Source organism: Caretta caretta, chromosome 3 (assembly GCF_965140235.1).
Source record: "Caretta caretta isolate rCarCar2 chromosome 3, rCarCar1.hap1, whole genome shotgun sequence".
NCBI classification, from domain to species: Eukaryota; Metazoa; Chordata; order Testudines; family Cheloniidae; genus Caretta; species Caretta caretta.
The window spans coordinates 155,659,714-155,683,936 of record NC_134208.1 but is presented as its reverse complement, the minus strand read 5'-3'; the positions used below and the strand labels follow the sequence as shown (position 1 = coordinate 155,683,936).

The window sequence follows — 24,223 nt, the reverse complement described above, 5'->3', positions numbered from 1 at the left end:
GGTACGTGTGTGAGAATATGGGGTTATAGGTTCATATGTAGTGGAGTGTGTAGGGATCAGTGTGCAGAGGTCTGTGAATGTATTATATGCTTGTGTATGAGTGCCTTGCCTTTAAGTCAAAATATTCTTCAGGGAACGTATATACTCACAAACAAACAATTATATATCTTTCTTCAGTTCTTGGATTGTCCCATGACCATAGTAGCTGAGCACTTCACAGTCTTTAAAGTATCCTCACTACTCCCCCCTCCACTATGAGGCAGGGCCGTGCTATTATCCCCTTTTTACAGATGGGAAACTGAGGCATGAGACTAGGTGACTTGCCTGAGTTCACACAGGAAGTCTGGGATGGAGTAAGAAATTGAACCCATCTCTCCCAAGTCCTAGGCTAGTGCCCTAACCACTGACCTCTTCTTTTGTCCTCTCATGGTTATTTTCACAATCACAAGGGCTAGAAATGCAATTTTAAAAAAACCAAACCTTAAAAGAATGGTTTAGATTCTGGAGCAAAATGCCAAGGCGAAGAGTAGGCAAGAGAAGGATTCTGTAGAAGTCCTGTGGTTGCATGATTGCATCATGTATAGGGCCCATAATTTTACTGTTCAGCTTCTACAGTGTTTGTGTAGCCTTTTCCCTCCCTCCCCCCACTGAAATGTGAAAATCAAGAACAGTCAGTTCTTCCTCTGCTCCTGTGCTTTCTCTCTGTAGAGGTGCAGGAGGCACTATCTGACATATACAGGGAAGTCTGATTCCTCAGGAAACATCTCCTAAATTCAACTGAGCTAGGTAGTCCACGATCTGATGACATTTTTGCTCATTCTCTTTTTTTATTTTCTTTCCCCAGCTCATGCCAGTCACATGTGGGAATTACTCCTGGTACCAAAAGGAGCCCTATGCTGTAGTTTTCCCCAAAGCAGCAGCCCACCACTTTACTGCCCATTAGCTAGCAAGGTCATTGGACTATTAGTCAGTGTTAACCTTGCTACTCTAGCTATCTGGAGAAAGGCCTTGAATGAAACATAATCAGAGATACTCTGTCAGAGGTAAGAAATATCTGAGTGTGATTGCCAAGAATTCAGCCTGCTAGAGTATCTTAAAACCTTACCTCCCGGTGTAGAATATCAAGAGCATCCTGAAGGTGTTTTACGTAATTTTCTACTGAATAGGTCTCCTGTATAAAAGGAAAATTAGATCAGTCATTTTTCCAGTGTGCAAGAAACTATAGCTGGAAAAAAAACCCCAATGGGTCCATTCTATGACCTCTAGTCCCTAGCAAAGACTGCAAGAGGCTAGATTCTATACTATTGACCAAATGCTCCTTTTTATCTCCAATAGCAGAGGCCTGTATTTTTTGAGCAGATAGCTACTGAGTTCTGTTCCTATTGTGACACATGTGCAGCTTGTCTAGTAATTGTGGCATTTCCATGTGACAAGATTGACCTCTTAATCCAAATTCAATCTTGTTTTATAACTATTCTTGTCAGCGTTCTTTTAAGGTGCATTTTTACTCTGAAGAATGAATGAATAAATCATGTTTAATGTGTTTCACTGACTGCAGATCAAGTTTGCTCCATTTACAAAAGGATTTGTTTTCCTAACTGCCCGCCCTGGAAATTAAAACTGGGATCTCAGAATCAAGCTGGGTTCTTTCCTCCAGTACATAATCTCCAGTAATAAATGTTTCTGCAAGCCAAATTAGGTACTGAGTGATACCTATGCAACCCCACTTTGCACGTGGAGTTGTAAGGGTGTTATTGGACACATGGTGCTAGATTGAGGCCTCACTGAAAGTCAATGGAAAGACTTCAATTTATATCAGTGAGTGTTGGTTCAGGACGATAGTTTGTCCTACAGAACCTTTACTACTGGGGATGATATGTGAGAAGGAAAGAACCCAGGCTGACTCTCAGATCAGCATGGTAAGCTTGTATGGCTGGTAGTTAGGAAAAGACATTTCTACTTGTAACATGATCATATTTGCTCTGGAGCAGGGGTGGGCAAACTACGGCTCACAAACCATTTTAAGCCGGCCCACACGGCTAGGCCCCGCTCTGGCATTCCGGCCGGGGTGCTGGATCGGGGGCCGCACCACACAGCTCCTAGAAGCTGTGTCATGGCCCTGCTCCGGCTCCTACACACTCCAGTGGGAGCTGCAGAGGGGTTCCCGCGGATGGGGCAGCCTGCAGAGCTGCCTGGCCGCGCCTCCATGTAGCAGCTGGAGAAGGGACATGCCCCTGCTTTCGGGAGCTGCTTGAGGTAAGCGCTGCTCGGAGCATGCACCCCCTGAGCCTCTCCCCATGCCCCAACCCCCTGCCCCAGCCCTGATCCCCCTTCTGCTCTCCAAACCCCTCGATCCCAGCCTAGAGCACCCTCCTGTACCCCATACCCCAAACCTCTCATCCCCAGCCCCACCCCAGAGCCCACACCCCCAGCTGGAACCTGCACCCTTTCCTGCACCCCTGCCCCAGCCCTGATCCCCCTCCCACCCTCTGAACCCCTCGGTCCCAGCCCAGAGCACCCTCCTACACCCCAAACGCCTCATCCCCAGCCCCACCCCAGAGCCCACACCCCCAACCCCAATTTTGTGAGCATTCATGGCCTGCCATACAATTTCTATTCCCCAATGTGGCCCTTGGGCCAAAAGTTTGTCCACCCCTGCTCTGGTGCCATTGTAGGGTTGCCAATTTTGGTTGGATGTATTCCTGGAGGTTTCATCACATGGCATAATCTTTAATTAAAGATTAATCTTTAATTCCTGGAGACTCCAAGACAATCCTGGAGGGTTGGCAAGTATAACTAAGACAGACCAGAAACATGGAATCCCCCTATGGCATTTTTATGGCGTCGCTTTCCGGAACACAATGGCATTTCAATGTCCCAGTAAGAATACACATGTGGCCTTTCACATTCGGATTGTTTCGTCTATTTAGATTGCAATCTCCTCAAGGCAGGGACTGTCTCTTCTTCTCCTGCACTGTACGGTGCTGGATAGATCTTTAGCTCTTAAATAATGACTACTACCAATGAAGCCCTGGTCTGGAGCGCCAATCTCCCACTGTAAAAACAGCACACTCATTTCAGATAAGGGAGATATTAAATGAACACAAGTTCCTGCTGCTTTTTAGAGGTACAAGGGCATTGACTGTCTGACAAAGGGGAAATGAACGGACTGCTCACCTTGTTCATCCGCCAAGCACCCAGAACTATGTGCCCAGTTTCTAAACACATACCCTGTCCAAGCAGTATTGACACAGGTCATTGGCTCCAATGAAGAGAGTGATCAGTTTCCAGTCCTCCTTGAAGTTAATTTTCTAGTGACACATAAAAAAGAATAGAGTGCAATGTTCTAACAGCTCGAAATTGCTTAGGGACGCGGAGGCAACATTTACAAATACAGTTAAATGGGGTATATATCAAGAGTGTCAAAACAATGAAAATGAGCCACTCGGAATTAACAATGGGAAAAATGAAGTCAGGAAACTGTGTGTGTGTGTGTGTCTCCGAGGGAAAATGTGGTGGGTGCAATACATCTTGGCTTTTGTTATGAAATTCCCAACAGAAAGGGGAATTAGCAGCTGCCTGGTAGGTTGTCAGGGTAGCTGCTGTACAAAGTTCTGTTTACTGGGAGTCAGAGACCACAGTTCTAAATGGATTTTGGCAGCAGGGGTCGGGATGGGGAGATCTACCAGTTAGTGCCAAATGCTGGGTGCAGTGTAGCAGTAAGCAGGGGAGGGAAAAAGGATTAGACGATGATGCACTAAAGCTGCTTCAGTGGAACATGAGTCACTGGAAATCCCTGCCAGCTGAGTGAGTACTACCAGGAATGCCGAAAAGGAGAGAGGCAAGCTCTGTGGGGATAGACATTTGGATTAAAACAGAAGAGTCCAGGAGGCTGGTGACTTTACTGGGCTCATAAGGGCAGCTGCTAAATCCACGTCACCACCAGCCAACAATAGGGGCTGCTGAGAGCTGGAACTCAGTGGAAAACGTTCTGTAACATGTAGTACAAAGAAAGGAATGGAAGGCATCTATTTTTAGAGCAGAGAGTTTACATAACTAACGGCTGTGAATCTATCCCACAAATAGAGGAAGGGCCTGGGAATCACCGAAGGGCTAAATTCTCATCTCATTCCCGCCCCTTTGCCCTCCAGTGGGGTGCCAGGCAGGACAAAGTCCTGCCCCCTGTTTTTAAAGGGGTGAATGATTGGAAACACACCCTGCTAAATCTGAGAACAATTTAGTCTTTTGCTCAAATGCCAGTTTTTCCACTCAGCTCTTCTCAGAGAGGGAGACACCCTGATGAAAAATTAATAATGCAGAATAACAGACAGTAACGTTGGCCCAAGGCATCTGTGCGGCTACACAGGGACACATGCTTTGGAGAGCCCTGCCTTTTCAATACTCTGACCCACCATCCAGCAGGAGCCAGGGAGCACTGGGCACTCCCATTCTCTCATGGTGATCTTCCTGGACCAACAAGTCTCTTCCCAGCACCCAGCATGCCACGTAGGCCCCACCAACAGGTGTCTCCTGTCTTTCACGCACCCCAGAAAGAGCAGCACTTATGACTTTAATAAAAGCCAGGGAGCCCTTCAATCCCCTTCCCAGCTCCCATTGGACCAGGAACAGTAGCCACTCTGGAGCGAGCAGCTGGCCACCTCATGCCTCCAGAAAACCTGTGACATCCTCAGGATTCCCCCTCCCCCAACACATTGCACAATATTGTGTCACTCAGCTGGCCAGGAACATAGCTTCGGTGGCCTGACCTACTGGCCAGGCTACAGCCATCCCCTCACCAGCACAGCATACCAGCATCGCCAACCTCCTCGGGGCAGGGACTCCAGGGGTGAGGGGCAGTTCCTCTACACCAGACACGTGGCTCACTGCTTCTGCCTGTTTTAATTCACAGGTTTTTGACTCCACATCCTCACCAGGCCACCTGCTTTCATCTTTGCCCCTGCTCTTAACTCTCTCCTCCCCATTCCAATCCCCTGGCCACCATTCATATTGGTATCCCAGTCCCTTCCCTTTTCTCCAACCTACCTGTGTACCCTCCCATCTTCCTTGCTCCAACTTTTGAATGGCTCAGAACCATTAAGTTAGGCCATTGCTCACCTCTGTAACTCTGGGTCCTGTACCCATCTCTCTCCTATTCTTTGTTACACTCATTTGTTGCACCTTGTCTTAAATGACATTTTTAGTTCTACAGGGCAGGGACTGCATTTTCCTATGTGGTTGTTCAGCAGCTGGTGCAATGGGAACCCAGGCCCGATCAGGGTTAATATAGAGAAGGGAGTAACAATTTCCTGGCTGCCGTGATCCACCCACTGCACACACACCTTGACACCAGTGAGAAATGCCTTTATCCTTTCTCCAGCTGTGAAACCCGCCTCTCCCCACCACCCAAACATGTTACACAGGTTATAGAAGCTATGCACTTACTGAGCTGCCTCTCATTAGCTCCACCAGTTCACGCGCCTGGGTTGACATACTGCTATGGAGACAGGAAAGAAGAGCATTCAGATCCTTGTTCTGAAATGATGAGCAGAATGAACACAACTTGGGAAGGCTTCGATTTCTCCTCCTGGCCCCATTTTATGGAACTTCAGGACCACCAGGGCCACGCAGGGAAAGTGATGGCGTACATGAGAGAACAATTATAGAATAATCTGAGCTGCAAGGGCTCCAGCCATGAGCGACTGAGATGAGTTATTCTTCTTGAAGGACTGGTGCAAATGGATTGTGTTTGGAAGAAAACATTCAATTCCCAAACCTGCTCTTGGAGACAAGGTATTTCACATCCATGCGAGCTTTGCTGGCTAACTTGCTTTCAAGTAAATGGAGTGCTGGTGAAAGGCACTGGATCGACAGTCCTGGAGACTGAAGTCCTCTGTGTAGCCATAGATTGGGTGCAGTGGCAATAGAGGCTGCCTGCACATTTTACCTATCAGTGGCTCTGAAGGAGTCATTCTCCAGGGTTAGGGGAGTTCAGTCTCCATAGCTCATTCAATCCTCTGCTGCTCTGCTGGTGCTGCTAGCCAGGATAGCTTTTAATGCTGATAATGGGCTCCTATTCATTAGGCACTGGGCTGTGACATTCCATCTCGTTACCCAGAAGTCATTCAACAGCTGGGAGATGGCAGTGGCTTTCGGGTCTTTACCGCCCTGGTCTGACACTGAGCCAGTGACCTACATGTAAAAGACTTATGGGAAAATTCATTGTGGGAATAAGGAGTGTCTTGTGGTTAAAGCACCGGTATTGGACTCGGAAGATATGGGATAGGAAGTTCTAGTCAAAAGATGACATCTCTCCCATGTAGAAAAAGTCATAAACAAACACACACTCCTCAAATATTCAGAAGAAAGAATATTATACCATAGAGATTTATGTACAGTATAGATAGGATCAGCCTTTAAAGTTTGATAATTAGTATTAACTCAAGAGCGACCACAGGCTTGGGATGCTGCCAGTCCACATCCCACTATCTCCCTGACTAGGGTGTGATTATGCTTACTTTGTTTTGGCTCCTCCCACGGCTGAGTTGAACCCGGCTGTTTCCTTTTCAGTGCCAGTGGAGAAGCCGAAGAGTTCTGAATTAAACTTTTTCAAAATATCTTAAAGACAGGAGAAGACATGCTGGTTATCCTTTGCACTGCGAGCAAGGATCAGCATCCCCTCCTACAGAACCCACATGCCAGTCTTGTGGTTGAGGCATGGGGCTAAAAGTCAAGACATGTTCACTGAGACTTTGGGCACTTAACCTATCTGTGCCTCGGTTTCTCCATATACACATTGGAGGTAATGACACCTATCTCACAAAGGTGAAACAATACTTTAATTAATGTTTGTAGAATTGATTCAGATCCTCAGCTGGAAGGTATTATATATGCAAATTATTATTATTGTTACTGTGTCTATAATACAGTAGGTGGAGTTCAAAGCCTCTTTGTAGTTAGCAGTACATTTACAATACTTCACACAGTATAAACAGACTCCAATTTTTCTTTAAAACTGAGTGATGCCCATGGCACATGGATATAAGATAATGATTGAAATAAAATCCTACACACTCTCAGGCATTGTCAGACTGTTCCAGAGCATGGATCGCATATTAATAGAAGAACTGTCATGGACCAAGCTCCCTCCAATTCATGGTCACAAGGACCACTTCCCCTCCCTTTTGTAATCTCCATGGCAACTACAACAATTGCTTACATAGAATAATACTAGTGCTAGGTAAATATTTAAATTATTATTAGCTTCTTTTAGACCAGTTTAGGAGCTGGAAATAAGGATGAGCCATCATCATGTGACCAGCACTCCATGGACCATCAATTGCTCTGTAGTGCATCAGTAGCCCACAGCTCCTGCAAGGTTTCCACTTTGTCACTGGAGGCAACAGATAGAAATAAAGGAAGAGCATCTGTTTTGGATTTGTGTCATTTCAGTCATTTCCTCCTGTAATCTGTCCCTCATCTGTTCAGCAGAGCTGATGTTACAGCCCCATCCAGAACCGTCAAACGGAGGAACTGACTCAAACTTTTAGCAGAGGAGTTCTCCCCAATGTTGACCTGGGGTATGAATAAATTCCTCAGATCCACAACAGATGTGCATCCTGTGTCCTGTCTAAGGAAAGTGGGAAGCCAGCACAAACTTTCCAGCATTTGCCTGGCCCAGTCTTGGAGCAAAGAGTGCCTTTCCCCTTCCCAACTTTGGGGATTTTCAAAATACTCACTGGGTAAAGTCGTGTGAGCCTCCAGAGTTCCATCACCTCCAATGCTACGGAGCGGTGGGAGGAAAGAACAGAATCAAACAGTCAGCGGGGTTAATACTGTAAGCACACACCATCTGTTGTCTGGTCACCATAAGTTGCTGCTGTGTCAGCTCAGGGAGAAAAAAAAAGAAAAGCCTCAACCAGGAATAAGGGGATAAACCACAGGTCAAGTGTGAATTCAGGGAAAGTATTGAAAGGGAGATTTCAGATCAAGTCAAACAGGGCTGCAGCTGAGGCAGTGCACACAGCCTTAGGCCATGTCTAAATGGGCAGCGCTGCATCTGCCCCGCTGTACTGATGCAGCTGCGCCATTGCAGTGTGTCTGGTGAAGACGCTCTATGCCAACGGGAGAGAGCTCTCCCGTTGGCATAAAAAACCCACCTCTGAACAGCAGGAGCTATGTTGGTGGGAGAAGCTCTCCTGCCAACACAGTGCTGTGCACATGAGCACGTATGTCAGTGTAACTTATGTCAATCGTGGGGGTGGTTTATTCACACCCCTGAGCAACATAAGTTAGCCGACACAGGTTGTAGTGTAGACAGCCTTATAGACTGCCAACAGAGCACTTATTTTCCACTTATTCTGATGCTGCCCATCATAAAGAGGCAAGTCGCACACTGCCCCATCAGAGCTGTGCAGTCTAACCTCACTGGTACCTACTGTATTTGTGAGCAGCTGTTCAAGGTGCACAGATTGCACTGATGCCTGCCAACCAGCTATCTGGGATTCTGCTATATGGACTGTAGAATAATGCCTCTAAATCTGTCATTCCCAACATGTTTACGGGCACAGTCACACTCATCCAGAAGCAGCCACCCATGGCAGCGCACGCACATTCCAGGCAAATATGTTCCCGTTCTCTCACATACACGCACTTCCACCCAGAGCTGCTGTGTGTTTCACCTCCAGGAAAGTCCTCTCCAGGCTGTTTGCAGGTCATTCAGGCTGGTTGCTTTGGCTCCTACAGCAGTCTGGAAGGACAGTGAGAATCATTTATGAAATGGCAAGATGACAAGCAGAGGAAGTTGCGCGAAGCAGGAATGGCTTTGTCCTCCCGTGGGCTGAGCTCTACTGGCCTATGCTGTTGCTACTGAATGGGTCATTTAAAGGGTTAGTTGAAATGTACTGAATAGAATTGGCTGAAAGACCAGAATTTCTGTCCCACAGGAAATTCCAATATTTTGACATTTGGTTTAGTCCTGAATCAGAAAGAAAAGTCAAAATAGCTAATATTTTTGTGCAATGAAAACTAGAAAAATTCATTTTGAAATGTTAAAACATTTTGTTTCGGCTCAGTTCCATATTATTCTGCATTCTCCTAAGCCACTGCAGTGGCTCATTGGAATTGTAGTTTGGATGCCTTATGCCCCCATTGTCCCCTAAGCACCAGATTCCCTGGCAGGACTGTATTTCCCATTATGCACTGTGGTCATGAGACTCCCATGATGTACCATGGTAGCTGAGCCAGAAGGAGACTGTGGTGTACCATGGGAGATGTAGTCCAGTCGAGGAGTCAGCCCATAGGGGAGAATAGGGACACAAAGCTCCAGAACTACAACTCCATGAGGCACTGTGGCAGCTCAGAGGGGTGTAGGTTAATGTTGATCAGATTTTAAATGAACATTTTGATTTTCCTGATGGAAATAAATAAAACAAACTTCAGCAAAATTGTCATTTTCCTGAGGGGTGGGTGAAATCACATTTTCCAATCAAAAATTTTTTTTGATGGAAAAAATTCCCACCATGCTCTAGTTTTGAATAAGTCAACAGAGGAGTAAGAGACAAGACATCCCCATTACTAATTCACACTATTTTTAATCACCCAAGAAAACTAAACTCTGGTTCACTATCCACTTGACACCTAGGACACTGCCTGACCCAGTGTTTTAGCTGGGTCTTCAAGGCTGGTGGTGCTCAAACATTTTCAGTTGTGCCCTCCCTTACTAGTAGTGGAATCTGTCCATGCTCCCCCTCCATTACTACACAGCCAAGGCTTACTCAGCAGTGGAGTTTGGGCTGAAGGCAGGGCTGGGGCAGAAGTGGGGATAGGGAAGAAGCTGGGGCTAGAGGCAGTGCTGGTCTGGGAGTAGAGCAGGAATGCTGAGGGCAGAGCTGGGCTGGGGCTGGAGCAGGGGGAGGAATGGAGGTGCAGTAGGGGCAGAGAGGGAATGAGGGCAGAGCTGGGCCATTGAGCAGAGCAGGACTGGGGGCTGAAGGGGATTGGAGGCAGAGCTGTTCTGGGGGAGGAGCAGGGATGGAAGCGTGTCCTGTAATAGACCTCTAACCTCTGGCTGAATTACTGAAATCCTCAAATCATGGTTTAAAGACTGCAAGTTACGGAGAATCCACCATTTATACTAGTTTAAACTTTCAAGTGACCCGTGCCCCATGCTGTGGAGGAAGGTGGAAAAATCCCAGGATCTCTGACCTGAGAAATATTCCTTCCCGACCCCAAATATGGCCATCAGTGAGACCCTGAGCATGTGGGTAAGACCTGCCAGCCAGACACCTGGACATAGGCACAGGAAGTAGGGGTACGCGGGGTGCTGCAGCACCCCCAGGTTTTACGCGGGGCCATTGGCCCCATGCCCAGGCCTCCACTCCCCACTCCACGGCTTGGGTCCTGGCCACCAACCCTGCTCCCCATCCACTAGCCCCACGCCCGGGGCTCGGGTCCCAGCTGCCGGCCCTCTTCCCAGCCGCTGGCCCTGTGCCCGGAGCCCTGTGCCCAGGGCTCTACTCTTGGGGCACTAGCCCCGATCCCTGGCCCCATGTGCCTGGGGCCCCGCACTCACCCCCCTGCTCCCAAGGTCCCGGCTGCCGGCCCTGTGGCCAGAGCTCTTATACTGGCTCCGTACGCAGGGTCCTGGCTGCGGGCCTAATGCCTGCCCCCAACTATTGTCCCCTTACCCCTGTCCGGGTTCCCCCTCCTAGAGACACGGCACTGCTCCTGGCCCCAGCTGGGGGAGAGGGGTTAACAGGGGCAAGGGGCTGGCTTTCAGCACCCCAACTATTAAAAGGGTTCCAGGGCCACTGCACCTGGGAGAGAATTCTCTGTAGTAACTCAGCGCCCCCCCCCATCTAGTGTCCCATCACCGGCCGTTAGAGATATTGGCTGCTAGCAGCGGCAGATTGGCTATGTGCCATTGTAGGCAGTCCCATAATGCCAGCCCCTCGATAAATTTATCAAGCTCAGTCTTGAAGTCAGTTAGGTTTTTTGCCCCCACTGCTCCCCTTGAAAGGTTGTTCCAGAACGTCACTCCTCTGATGGTTTCAGAGTAACAGCCGTGTTAGTCTGTATTCGCAAAAAGAAAAGGAGGACAAGTGGCACCTTAGAGACTAACCAATTTATTTGAGCATGAGCTTTTGTGAGCTACAGCTCACTTCATCGGATGCATACCGTGGAAACTGCAGCAGACTTTATATACACACACAGAGAATATGAAACAATACCTCCTCCCCTATTACCAGCAGGACAGTGGGGTGGGAGGAGGTATTGTTTCATATTCTCTGTGTGTATATAAAGTTTGCTGCAGTTTCCACGGTATGCATCCGATGAAGTGAGCTGTAGCTCACGAAAGCTCATGCTCAAATAAATTGGTTAGTCTCTAAGGTGCCACAAGTACTCCTTTTCTTTTTACTCCTTTGATGGTTAGAAAACTTCGCCTAATTTCAAGCCTACACTTGTTGATGGCATTTATATCCATTTGTTCTTGTGTCCACATTGGAGCTTAACTTAAATAACTCCTCTCCCTCCCAGTATTTATCCCTCGGATGTATTTATAGAGAGCAATCCTATCTCCCCATAACCTTTGTTTTGTTAGGTAAAACAAGCCATGCTCTTTGAGTCTCATCTCATAGGGTAGGTTTTCCATTCTCTCTGAAACGTTTCATGAATCAAGAGAATAAAAGTAACAAAAAGAAGATTTCCTGGGAAAATTCAAGCAGTGACCTGTTCAGGGGCGTGGGGCTGGAAAAGCAGGGAGTGCTGTAGATCAGGACTGAGGTCCTCCAAGAAAAGCTCAAGGCTCAGTGTGGGAGTAGCCAAGGTTACTGTAGGTCAAGACTGAAATGGATTGACAGAGCTCTCAAAAGAGTGAAACATGTAGAACCCTCATCTGCAATATGAGCCTGATCCTTTGAGTTACTCTGTCCCCTCAACTCCTACTGAAGCCAATGGGAGTTGAGGCAGCTCTGCACCTTGGCAGGATTGGGTCTCACCTCTGGCTTTAGCCCGGGCTATTTATTACTCAGTTTCGCAATTGCCAGATTCACTCATAGATATTGTTGCTGCAAATGGACACAGCTAGGCAAGTCACAACAATTTGCTCTCCATCAGATGGTGTCTGACACCATAACATCCAGGGATACTAGAATTGCCCATCCCATTCTAGGCTCAGGGGAAGCACTACTACTCACAGTCAAGGAATCTCCCAGCGCTGCTACGACTTTGATGTCTGTTGGCCGTAGCTTATGTACTAGACAGAAGAAGAAAGAAAAAAGCAGGGTTACCAGTGATCACTGGAAAATCTTATCCTGGATGAAGGGCCTGGTGATCTTGCTTCCATTGCAGACAATGGCAAAAACTTTACTGACTTCAGGAGGAGTGGGCCCAGGGTTCTACACAAACTTAGTCATCAACTAGCCTGAGGAATAAACTCTTGCAATTCACTTCTGCCTCCTGGCTTGCTCCAAATCATGTGCTTGAGTAATAGGGAAGTAAACAGAGCTTAACACTGCCTTTCACATGTCACCTTAGAAAAACCCAAAATAGATTAGATAGATTTAAAATTGAATATATTCATTCTGTTCGGTTTTCAATTGGCTTTAAGTCTAGCTATAGGTTTCCTATTAACTGCTCAGATGTAAAGCATTCCGGCTATGTCCGGACAAAATACACCTGTTCTGCTCATCAAGCAGGTACACCCAGGTTGGTCAAAGCTGCTTTGCTGCAAATGTACCAGGCACATCTGGCTAGATCAAGCCAGCCAAGCTGTTGTCTGTCCATTAGAATGCAGCCGCTGTGCTGGTGAAGATGCCGGGGTTTGACAAAGTAGAATGCCCTTGCTATCTGCTGGATACACAATGCCTAACCTGGTTGTTTTCCTTTCACCGAACATGTGCGGTAATACAGTTTTAAGATTTTGCTTTTAAAAAGCACAGAGTTTAGGAACCACTCCTCTCAGTGGTTCAGCCCAAAGCAAGTTCTCTCTCACCTGATGTTGGGACACTTTCAGATGGATTCTGTGCAGGACATGACAGGTCACTGCCCCAATTCTTAAACAACAAAACAAACAGCCATATGGTTAGGAGATATTAGTATACTTAGGAACTATTTTTTATTGGATTTTGATTTGGTTGTAATATTCATTCAGTGTGTTCCAAACTAGTTACGTGAGAGCTCGGCAGTTCTTGCCTTTCATCCTGAAATGCTGTCCAAATACTGATTAATTCAGCTGGTCGGAATATTTTTGGTGAAATGAAATTTCACCCAAACATACTGTTTTGTCAAGAGATGTACTGATTTCAACATAGTTTATTTTAGGAAGGGAGGGCAGAGGAGAAAAGAAAACTTCCCACACTCCTTAGCCTTGTGGTTAGGGCAATGACGCAGAAAGTGGGAGACCTAGGGTTGAGTCCTTGCTCTGCCTGACTGAGAGTGGTCTAGGATGAAAAATTCTGGCCTGAATCAGGCAGAGCAGGGAATTGAACCTGGGTCTCCCAAACCAGTGCCCTATCATTTTTGCAAAATGCTTGAAATGGTTTGTTTTCACTCCAATGCAGAATGAAACCAAATTCAAAAACCTTAAAAGTTGCTATGAAATGGAATTGTCATTGTCCGGTCAACCCAATTAATTAATGCTTACAGTACTCATGTGACTAGAATGATGCAGAATAGGTGTTATCCTCTGAAATGTCACAGATGGGTAGTCAGCCAGAGGTCACATAGTGTGCCAATTCAGTAGCAGAGCCTGGAACTGAACTTAGAAATGCCTGAGTCATGGTCCTGTGCCCACTTCTCTACCCACACTGCCTCTCAACGTCAGCAACAGTGTGTTCTGAGAAGCAGAGATGTGCCAGTGAGGAAAAGAAATTGATACAGTGGGCAAGTCCCATAAGGGGCAAGGGTGTCCACTCCTTGCCCAGACAAAGGCCATGTTGACCAGTGGCTGTGTGAGAGTTTGAGGGTATCACCTGATTTGCAGAAAAAAAATTCAAGTCAAATGTAGCTGCCCTCATCTTTAACACAGTGGTGTGGCTCAGAGAGACTACAATCCAGTTAGAGGGTGTTATAAAGGCCCAGGACAGGTCAGCTGGTTTAATTTTTTTGGGGTCGGGGGGAGAAGCAGTTTCCACTCTCTCCTTTTTCTTCTACTGCCGCTCTCTTGCCCTCTTCCATGGTATCCTTCCAACTTGGCCACTGAAGTGTAAGAATCATGAACTGGAAGGCTTTCTCCAGTTCTCTGTTTAGCTTTCTAGAAGCAACCCGGGTGCTGCTGTGAACTGTAGCCGGGAGGGGGAATGGTGGTTTCCTTTTCAGTTGCAGTCTGAAGCAGTACTTGCTAGTATCACCTGTTGTTCTTTATAACTAAGATTGCGAGTCTGGTCATAGAAGTCATGGCTTCTGTGATTTTCCAGGACCTCCATGATTTCTACAGCTGCAGCAGCCAGTGCGGCTGACCCCAGGGCCACCCAAGCAGTTGGCTCCGGGGCCAGCCACACCGGCTGCTGCTGGGGAAGCCCAGTGCAGTGGCCCTGCGGGCCGCCAGAGCAGCAGGGATCCTAGGGGCAGCCCCAGAGCAGCGGCCCCAGAGCACCAATGGTCCCGGGGGCCGCTCCAGAGGCTGTCGGAGCAGCAGGGGTCAGGAGCCTCAGGGCAGCGGGGGCTGGTGGCCATCAGCCCCTGCCACTGGAGCACAGGACAGCCATCAGCCCCTGGGGCCCCCAAAGCAGATTTAATCATGGGTATTTATAGTAAAAGTCAAGAAGGGATCAGGGGCCGTTAATTTTTGTTTATTGCCCCGTGACCTGTCCATGACTTTTATTAAAAATACTTGTGACAAAATTTTAGCCTTATTTATAATCCATAATGGATGCAGGGATTCACTCTATTTTGTTTGGAAATTAAGTCCCAGCTGGGCATTACTTGGAGCTATACAACAGCAGTGACCTCATTAAGAAGGCCTAACTTAGCCACTCAGACCACTGCTTTGGACAATCATCTTCCCCAGCCATACTCACACCAACAGAACTGCTCAGTTATCTTAGGAGGCCTCCACACCTCTTCCAGCCATGTGGCAAGCGCAGGTTCCCACCACATTTCTTCAGTTCCTACCCGGAATTAGCTGTGTACTGGTTACGCTAACTCCTCTGCTGTAGTTTCTCTGCTATGGGGCAATGTAAAGCCTTCATTTAAGAGGCAGTAGATCTTAACTGGAGACATATTGCAAGTTTATGTAACATACTGTTATCACCACTTCCGTCTACATTGCCTCTAGTGGCTGGATGCCTGATGAGGCTATAAACCCTCCTTTAAAACAAGTGACCTAAGCCTCCATTTTTGGGGCTGACAGGTCCTAAGTTCTCTTGCCAATACTGTGTATATTTGGAGCAGCTGACTTACAGTAGTGTCCCTTGACTGGATTTGCTACTGTCATGACTTAGTGTTGAGAACAGTTTTAATACAGTTATTCCCAGTCCGCACTGGCTGGTACAATTGTGTTAGCAAAAAAACACTTGAAAACGAAGTGTTTAAATACCTGTTGACATAGGAGGAGATTTGTATGTTCAAAGCCTAGTAAGAAATTACCATTTACAAATTCCAAATGACGTGAAAACACCCACTAGACAGGAGCAATTTTGCATCCATGTGTGTATGTGTAATGTACAGTAAGCGATACAGGCAATTACCTGAATTGGCTTGTTAGTAGGTTCCAGAGGTGGGTATGTGTAGTTGCTGTTCCTGTATGTTCCCAGGAAGGGTTTGTGCTGATGAGTGAGGAGAGAAATACAGATCAGGCAGCAAACAAGGACATAGAAGACAGCAAATAGATCAGGATTTCTGCTGCCAAAAGATAATATAACTAGAGATGGCCTGAGCTACAAAGTGTGGATCTGGATTTTGAAACAAACTACCTCCCCTAAAATTTAGGGGTATTCAGATCTGGGGGCTTTGGTCCAGCCCACCTGCACACATCAGATCCCTTCAAAGAGTGCAGGGCTGTTTGGATCTGTTATCCACTCCAGTCTAGGGAGTGGAGAAGTTTGGGAAGCTCTGTCTGCCTCAGCGGGGAGGAGCCTGGCATGCACGGCTCACCCTTTTCCCACAGTGGCTGTATAATTTGGATGGTGGTCTTGGTACCCAGCATCTACCTCAGGAAACATGGACTCTCATAGATTAAACACCCCTACCAGGAGGCTTGCTTCTCCCTAATGAGAATTGCACGATTGTTAATAAACTAGTAATACAGAACCCAGAATCTGAAGGCGCAGGGTCAAAGAGACTTTCCTACTGGAAGAGCAGAGTTATTCCAAATGGTTTAAATCAGAAATCCACCCCCCTCTCACTTGCAGACTTTCATCCTTTAAATTAACCCATTATGCTTATAAATGGTTTGCTATAGACCTTTCGTCTCTATAGCCTGGCAAATATGACAGTCACACATACACAACATCTGCTGTGTTGAGTTAGAGAAGCAAAGGGACGGAACAGATGGAGCCCATGAACATCAGAATCTGAAGTCATTTTCTGTAATAACAGATATGCTAAATGACAGATGGAACTCCCCAGAAACAGCCTCTCGTGTAACTTAGCTACTGTACTGCAATTATGAAGACTTCACATCAGAGCTGTCTCAGTAGGGAAAGTGCCACTATGAGCATGTACCCACGGCTTCCACAAAGTGCTATGGGCTTGCCATGTTAAAGACTCATTTCAAAACCCTGTTTGTCCACAGAATAGGTCCAGAATAGACAGCAACAGTGCAAGGCAACAGTTTCCAGGGCGTTTTGAATATCAGATTGTAAGGGATGTAGGGAAAAACAAATCCAACATTCATTTTCACTCTTCTGCAAAAGGAGAGTAACTGGTCGCCTTATTAAATTAATACCAAGTAAACTTGGACCTGATAAAAAGGAAATACCTCCCACAGTCTATAGTGAATCTGTGGAACCCACTGTCTCAGGGGTGTGACACAGAAGCCCATTGATGCCAACTGGCCAAGGATTTACTGTTCTGTAACAACAACTGTTAGCAGGCCTGACACTCACCACCCTAGCACACTGCTTTCATAGTATTTATCCATATAGAATATCATGTGAAGTCTCTAATAAAAGCATATGTCATACTGATCCTCAATCATTGCATCATGTATGTAGAGAGAATATTTAAGTAATTGTGTATATGTACTGAACATATGTTTTAAAGTCTGTCACCAACCAAAGAGAAAAACAAGTTTTTTCCAGAGAGAAGTTAGGATGTGTTTTCACCTGTCTATCTCTGTAAATTAAGCATTGTAAGCCAACATAATATGAGCTCAATTTACATATGAGGTCAACAAGGGGATGAAAAGACACTGGAGACTAAACCAACAGGGGTTGTCCTGTCTCTGGGGCTCAGAAATGAGCTTTGAAGAATATAAAAAAAAATGCAAGGAGATATTTTGTTATCTTTCAGAGAGGAAGAAAACAGGACAGCGCTTTTTGCAATCATGAAAGAGGGATCCCAGACATGTTGGCTGGAGATGCTGGGAAATTGTTTCTCTCACCTAAAGCAACTTTAGATGATGAGGGGTTAAGCCTGTTTATAATACTTTTGTTTGATATGTAACTGTTTCTGTTTCCATTGTTATCCTTATTCGCTATCCCTTAAATCTTAGCCTTGGATAATAAACATAGGATTATTTTCACTATAAACATATCTCAGTGCTGTGCTGCTATATTGGAGCTGATCCTCACTTGAATCAAACAAGCTGGCGCATGCACTGTTCCTTTGTGGGCAGCTTACCTGGTAATTTCTGCACGTGTCCAGTGGCTGGCACTGCAGGGGACTGCTTCGAGGGGGCTCAGGGATTGAGGTGCACCTATGGTTAACCTGCCAGGGAAAGTAAGGGCTGGCAGAGCCTCAAGGTGGTGGTGTCAAAGAGCTGACACCCAGGTAAGCACCAGCAAGTGTCTCTCTCACTGAGGCATGGGTGTCACAAGGTGACTCATAATCCTGGATACCCTGAGAAAGTGTCACAGGGGGTGAAGACAAAAAGCGGAAGTGGCTTTAAAAAAGGAATGGATAAGTTTTGACTCACAGCATTTATAGTTATCCTTGGTAAGATAAAGGTAATCACCAACTTCAATGCTCCAGGGCATAAACTCATCTCTTCAGAGGTCAGGAAAGAATTTCCCAAATCCTCACTCACTGCACAACTGGCCAAATTTGTTATTTTCACCTTCACCTAAAGCATCAGCTATAGGTCATGTCCCAAAGTGTGATACTGGATCAGGTGAACAGATGGTCTGATCGGTTACAGCAGTTCCTGTTATGTTCCAGACAATCAGCTATGCTAGTGATTTCTCTGTAGGAATTTTACTACTAAATAGTGGCTGGAGGCTCAAACTCATGTAATGAAGGTAGGTAAGAAAGACAGAAATACAGATGATGGTGATAGACACATGAAAAATTCATAGATGGGTAATTGCTATACAGGGCAAGGAGGAAAGAAACTAGTAGCATCTCCCTCTATTGTCATATAGCAGCTCAAAAGTCCATGAATGCACTGATGTTCTGAAACTCACGACAGAGTAGAGTTTATACATCACAAATTTTTAAGAAGAAGTTAGAAAAAGGGCTGGGGGAAAGGGAGAGAAGCAGCTGTCCAGTTGTCGAAAGAAGAAACTGCTGAGCTGGTGTGCAATGACAAATGCATGTGTTGGAGGTTGAAGGAAACATGAAACTCCCTAGATCCATACACCCAATGGGGGAAAGCTACATACACATGTAAAGCATACATACAACCTCTTCAGTATTAGTCACTAGGGGCCAGATTTTTAAAGGCATTTAAAGACACCAATAGGTGCCTCGTGGGATTTCCAAAAACATCTAGGCACCTAATTGCCAATGAGTTCAAAGGGAAAATCCATTCTGAATCCCTTTGAAAATTCCACTAGGTACCTATCTGTATCTTTAGGCATCTTTAAAAATCTGGCCAAAGATCTAAACACCGCTTCAGCCATGTTATCAGTCAGTTTTTGTAAGACGGTATAAGACTCAGAAACACTGAAGAGCTATTATGCAAGAAAATATTCACATACAGTTAACAGAGAAGCAGAATTTTAGCAGACTTGTTCCAAAAATACTGGATCTTTTCCAAGAACCCACCCATCCCAACCCCTTGCTTCCATAATGGTACAGAATTTACCGGAGTTGGGCAACTCAGGGTAATGTTAGCCTTGAGGTCAAAGAAGTCAGTTTTCTCCCCTAGAGGTTGAAGCTGGGGAAAAAAAGGGGGAGGATTAGTTTTGTAGCTGTGTCCTCTCATCTTACATTTCTGTAGCAATTTTAAACCCAAAGAATTGAAAGGTGCTTCACAAATTTAATTAAATTCAGTAATTGCATAGCTCTTGATTTGCATGTGATTGAAATGCAGCCATTTCTTGGGAGGAGCGTGGCAGCTGTGTCACAGAGCACAGTAACACTAGGCAGTAGTTTAGAACAGGAAGTAAAGGAGCATACTGTATTGCTGGGGGAATTTAGGGAGGCAGAAGTAGCTGTACTGGAATTTGACCAGAATACCAGGGCTAAGGCCTTGTCTAACTTTATGTCTCCGTTGAAACATGGCATCAACCACAAAGTGCGACAGGCAGTGAGGATAAATCTTCCATTTTTTGTCATAGCACCAGTGAGTAAAAGGAAAGATAAGCATCACTGCAGGGGTTCCTCGATAAAAACTCGGGATCCTCCCTGACTACACTCCTTTTAAAAAGTGAATTTAGAGTAGGTGAAAGGTTCTGGGCTGACAGCCATGGAGACTACAGTCCTCTGCTTCTCCACAGAACAGGTACAGCAAAGGCTACAGCAGTACAAGCATCACTTACACTGCCATACAAATGTGCCTCAGCCCCAACCTGGAAGGTGAGAAGGAAGGTCAGTCAGTCTCCATGGCCCATGCAGTGTTCAGTGTCTCTTTCATGGAGACTGTTAGCTAGTGCATTCCATGGGTTTCATTCTTGTTGATGTGGACACCTGTCCAATAGGCTGTGAACTGAGATGCATCAAATTCAGTTCACACTTAGCCAACAGATGGAAGAGACCTTTAATCAACACTGACCTGGGATGGATTTGAATAGGTGACCTCAAGACGAATGGTCTGGGTCCCCTCAACAGTGGCCTGAGCCACCCGTCCCGCAATTATTACACAAAGGAGATGATTTTAAAGATACTTTGAATCAGTTCTGGTTGATGAGCCAGATATACAAGTTCATGCCATCCCTACCATGGTGTTCCAGAGAGCCCTGGAGAGCTGAGACTGGGATTTCTGACTCAGATGGAAACAGTCTGGTGCAAGGAAGGAGATATCTGCACGCCCATCCTGAAAAGGAAAGTGCAAAGGACATCTGAGTGCAAGAAGTTCGTTTATACTTTATTACTTTGGTTCACTGAAGTTGGAGCAGAGGCTATTGGTAGTAACTGGCATTCCCATTGGCATTCCCATTATACACTCCCATGTGGAAGGCCTACTGGCCATCTGGGGAGATGAAGTGGGGTACTACCAGGAAGGATCACCAAGTACGAGCAATGGGCCAACCCCAAAAGGATAAACACCCTAAAGTTCAGATGTTTAATGTGCTGTTCTATCCTGGCTCTAAAAATGGCATTGTTGGGTTCTGTGTTTTGTCTTTCTCTCTAGGATCTCCAGTGCCACAGCCAGAAACTCAGCTTGGATATGAGAGTTAAGGTGGGCCTTTTCCTTCTCATGCATCACCACCAGGAATAAGGGTGCTGCAAACCACACAATGCTCCTCAGTGGGTTTGCTCAGGTATAGCTTGGTGGAAGTTAGTACACAAGTCTACGGTTGATACACAAGAAGCAACAGAAGAAGAAACTCCTTCTCTTGTAGCTCCCTCTTTTTCAGCAGCGTCAGTTCTGCAGGGCTAACAGGAGTAAAAAGCAGTAAGAGTTGTTTGTCACTGACGTTAGCAGACATAACTGAGTATACCCACACAGTCACCTTTCAGAGCGGAACTCCAGTTTATTACTGATTTTGTAATATCTGAAACAGTTTGGGTTTGGAAGTTTTAAGAGATTGGTTTTCTCATGAGATTTTAGGGGTGGATAAAAGAGTTTGGATTAGATGGATTAAGGCCACAGAGTTTAGATCCAGAACTGAACTTCCTCAAGGTTTGAGGATGTTTTGATTAAGTGTTTTGAGTTGGCTCATTAGAGAAGTAAGGACCCGCTGCCAAGTTTTGGATCTGTATGCGATCTTCCACCAAGTTTGTAGCCAGGATTTTGGGTCAGGCCCATTTCAAGTTTGGATATAATATGGAAAAATATCTGATTTTTTTTTTTTTTTTTGCAAAACTGGAAGAAAATCATTTTTGAGGTCTAAACATTTTTCAGAAACAAATTGCATCTATTATTTTTCATTTACAAGTTTCTAGCCAGGGTCAAAACCCACAGGAAGGGCTTTTAACAAAGGCTGATCTGAGCAGAAATCAAAGCCTATGATTTTGTGAGATTTTTCAGCCCAATTTTTGCAGTCTCAGAAAAGGTTTGTTAGAAGAAGAAGCTGAACGTCTGCAACTTGTCACCAGTTATTTCTGGCATTTTCTGGTTCCCTCTGGCCCTATAATACCACAGCTCCTCCTGTTTGGAATTTGACTACATCTGTTTCCAGTTCCAGCTGAAATCAGGAAGCACAGATGTGTGAAAAAAATCAGTGAATGGTTTTCAAGTTTCAGAAAAGATTTGTGTCAGTTCTTAGATTTACTAGCTTGCTTCAGTCACTATTCAGGCACTGGAGCCCCATCCTACTGCCAAAGATGCGGGAAGGGCTGATTGCCTAAGACTACATTTTGGACTGATTACTATGTAGATCTCTCTCTCTGCACAGGCATAGAAGAGTAAGATCATGGGTCAGAAAGAGATGACGACGCTGTTAGTTAACAGTGAGGGTTATTGCCAGACAGCTTTAAGAGCTCTAACATTATGGCCAGGGCTCTCTGTGTATTTGCATACGCTGCTTGATTAATCAGTTTCCCCATCATTAAATGGGGATGATGATACTGGTGTCCTTTGCAAAGTGCTTTGAAATCTATGGATTAAAAGCACTATATAAGAGTATAACAATAACACCTTTTAGCTAACACCTGCCCTTGCTGAACAAGTGTGTATAGATATATCTTAAATGTAATCTTTAAATAATTTCTCAAAAGTTAAAGCAGTAATCGGTATAAAAACAAATTATGTAAATCCAAGTATTGGTAACTGTTCAAGGAATTCCAACAGCATAATATACCCAAACCAAATTATATTCCTATGGGAACTTCAAGAGCACCTGGCAAACCCTGATACTTTCATATACTCTAGATGGGTGGGTGAGTGCATGCATCTAACCTAACTACTGAGAGTGACCTATAGCCATACCTGAAGAAGAGGAATCTTGGTATTTCGGAAGAAAGGCTGCAGTACCACCGTGAAATTCTCCTGGGTGTCATACCTGCCGGACTCCACTAGCTTCCAAGTGCTGTTCTGTAAGAGACAAAAAAGACCATCATCAACCCACCAACCACTTTGTCATCCTTAAGTGGTGTGTAGGGCATGTAGCTGAACTTCCACCCTTGGGCCGACACAATCAGGGATCATAGGCCTTCAGGGCACATGGCAAAACCCATCTTTTTGCCCTAGTGGCTGAAGAGGTTTGAGCATGATGGGAGTGATTGTTTGTGAGGGATGGTGGTTGGGTGAGGAAAGTCCCACTTATGGGTTTGTGTTAGGGATAGAGTTTTCCTGCTGATTTTGCCACACTGATATTTTAAATAATAACAAAGGTCCCCAGAGTAGTAGATGGGCACTTTTTGTATATGTTGTTATAAATTGCAACAGACAGATTGCTGGCAAACCCTCTGCCCTGCCTCAGTTGTAGGCAAAGCAACTGCACTCATCCTGGCAGATGTACCTGGTAGGCTCTGGTAGCTTCCATCACCATCGCTAGCTCTTGTGACCCTTCTGTCACTGGGAAAACACAACTACACAGATCTCTGCAGAAGAGGTTACAGAAGTGACAGAAACATACAGCATTAGAACAAAGAGTGTAGATTCAAGAGACACTCACCCATTGCCATTCAGCATCCATGCCACCTGGGAGCTGAGCTGGATGTCTATATATTACCCTTTCTATAAGAGTGCCAAATGGCCTTTGCCATCTTGCACAATCTCAAGCCACAGTTTTACCTGCCCCTTTGCCCTACATGAGTGGTGCAGCTCACATATCAGTTTGGCAACTGCTAAGCATATCAATTATGTCACCCTATGTCCCATTATTTTGGGGCACCTAAAGGTATTGTCTACACTGCAGCTGGGACATGCAATTCCAAGTTGGGTAGATGTATGTGTGCTAGCTCTTGGTATCCCATAACCATAGCCAGTGGAGTCCAATCCTCTATAACTCTAGGCTTACCCCAGGGAGCCCAACAGACTCCAATGACACCACCAGACAAAGAACCCCAATGCCAAAACCCATATCAAATCCAGGGAACCCTTCCAGCCCCAACCCTGATCCCCGCTGGGAGAGCCCTACTAGCCCCAAGCCTAACCCTCACCGGAAGAGCCTTACTCTCTGTAATCCTAACCCTAAACTGGGGAGTGCTGCCATCTGGAACCCTAATCCTAGCCTGAAAAGCTCTTCCAATTATTACCCTAGCCCTCACCCTCCTTTATGGAATGCTAACCCTAGACCTGGGAGCCTCACCCTCTGGAACCTTAACATTAGCACAGGGAGTCCTATCCTCTTGAACCCTAGCTGTAGACAGGGGAACCCTACCCATTAATACCCTAACCATCGCTAAGGGAGCTCTACCCATTATTATTCCAACCCTTGCCCAAGGAGCCCTACCCTTTGTCACCCTAACCCTTGTCCAGGGAGACATATCTATTATTACCAAAACTCTCCCCAGGGCAGCCCTACGGGAACCCTCAAATGTAGATAGGAACCTGTAGGGCTGCCCTGGGGAGAGTTTGGGTAATAACAGATATGCCTCCCTGGACAAGGGTTAGGGTGACAAAGGGTAGGGCTCCTTGGGCAAGGGTTGGAATAATAATGGGTAGAGCTCCCTTAGCGATGGTTAGGGTATTAATGATTAGGGTTCCCCTGTCTACAGCTAGGGTTCAAGAGGATAGGACTCCCTAGGACTCCCAGGTTTCCTCCATAAGGAAGCAGGGAACCAAATTTTGTCT

The 24,223-nt window shown here is 45.8% G+C and overlaps 1 protein-coding gene across 1 annotated transcript in view; it reads right to left on the bottom strand.

The window, feature by feature from the left end:
• The window catches only part of PLB1 (phospholipase B1), a 117,474-nt gene that overhangs the window by 12,498 nt on the left and 80,753 nt on the right, over window positions 1–24,223 (bottom strand). Inside the window, exons 40-52 of the mRNA XM_048843427.2 lie at window positions 22,947–23,028; window positions 22,415–22,519; window positions 20,261–20,356; window positions 19,187–19,258; window positions 15,687–15,764; window positions 12,992–13,052; window positions 12,195–12,253; window positions 8,679–8,746; window positions 7,737–7,780; window positions 6,516–6,615; window positions 5,443–5,494; window positions 3,231–3,311; window positions 1,106–1,171 (exon numbers count right to left, since the gene is read on the bottom strand). Of these exons, the coding sequence (XP_048699384.2) occupies window positions 1,106–1,171; window positions 3,231–3,311; window positions 5,443–5,494; window positions 6,516–6,615; window positions 7,737–7,780; window positions 8,679–8,746; window positions 12,195–12,253; window positions 12,992–13,052; window positions 15,687–15,764; window positions 19,187–19,258; window positions 20,261–20,356; window positions 22,415–22,519; window positions 22,947–23,028 (964 nt within the window). The remainder of the gene's footprint in view (window positions 1–1,105; window positions 1,172–3,230; window positions 3,312–5,442; window positions 5,495–6,515; window positions 6,616–7,736; window positions 7,781–8,678; window positions 8,747–12,194; window positions 12,254–12,991; window positions 13,053–15,686; window positions 15,765–19,186; window positions 19,259–20,260; window positions 20,357–22,414; window positions 22,520–22,946; window positions 23,029–24,223) is intronic.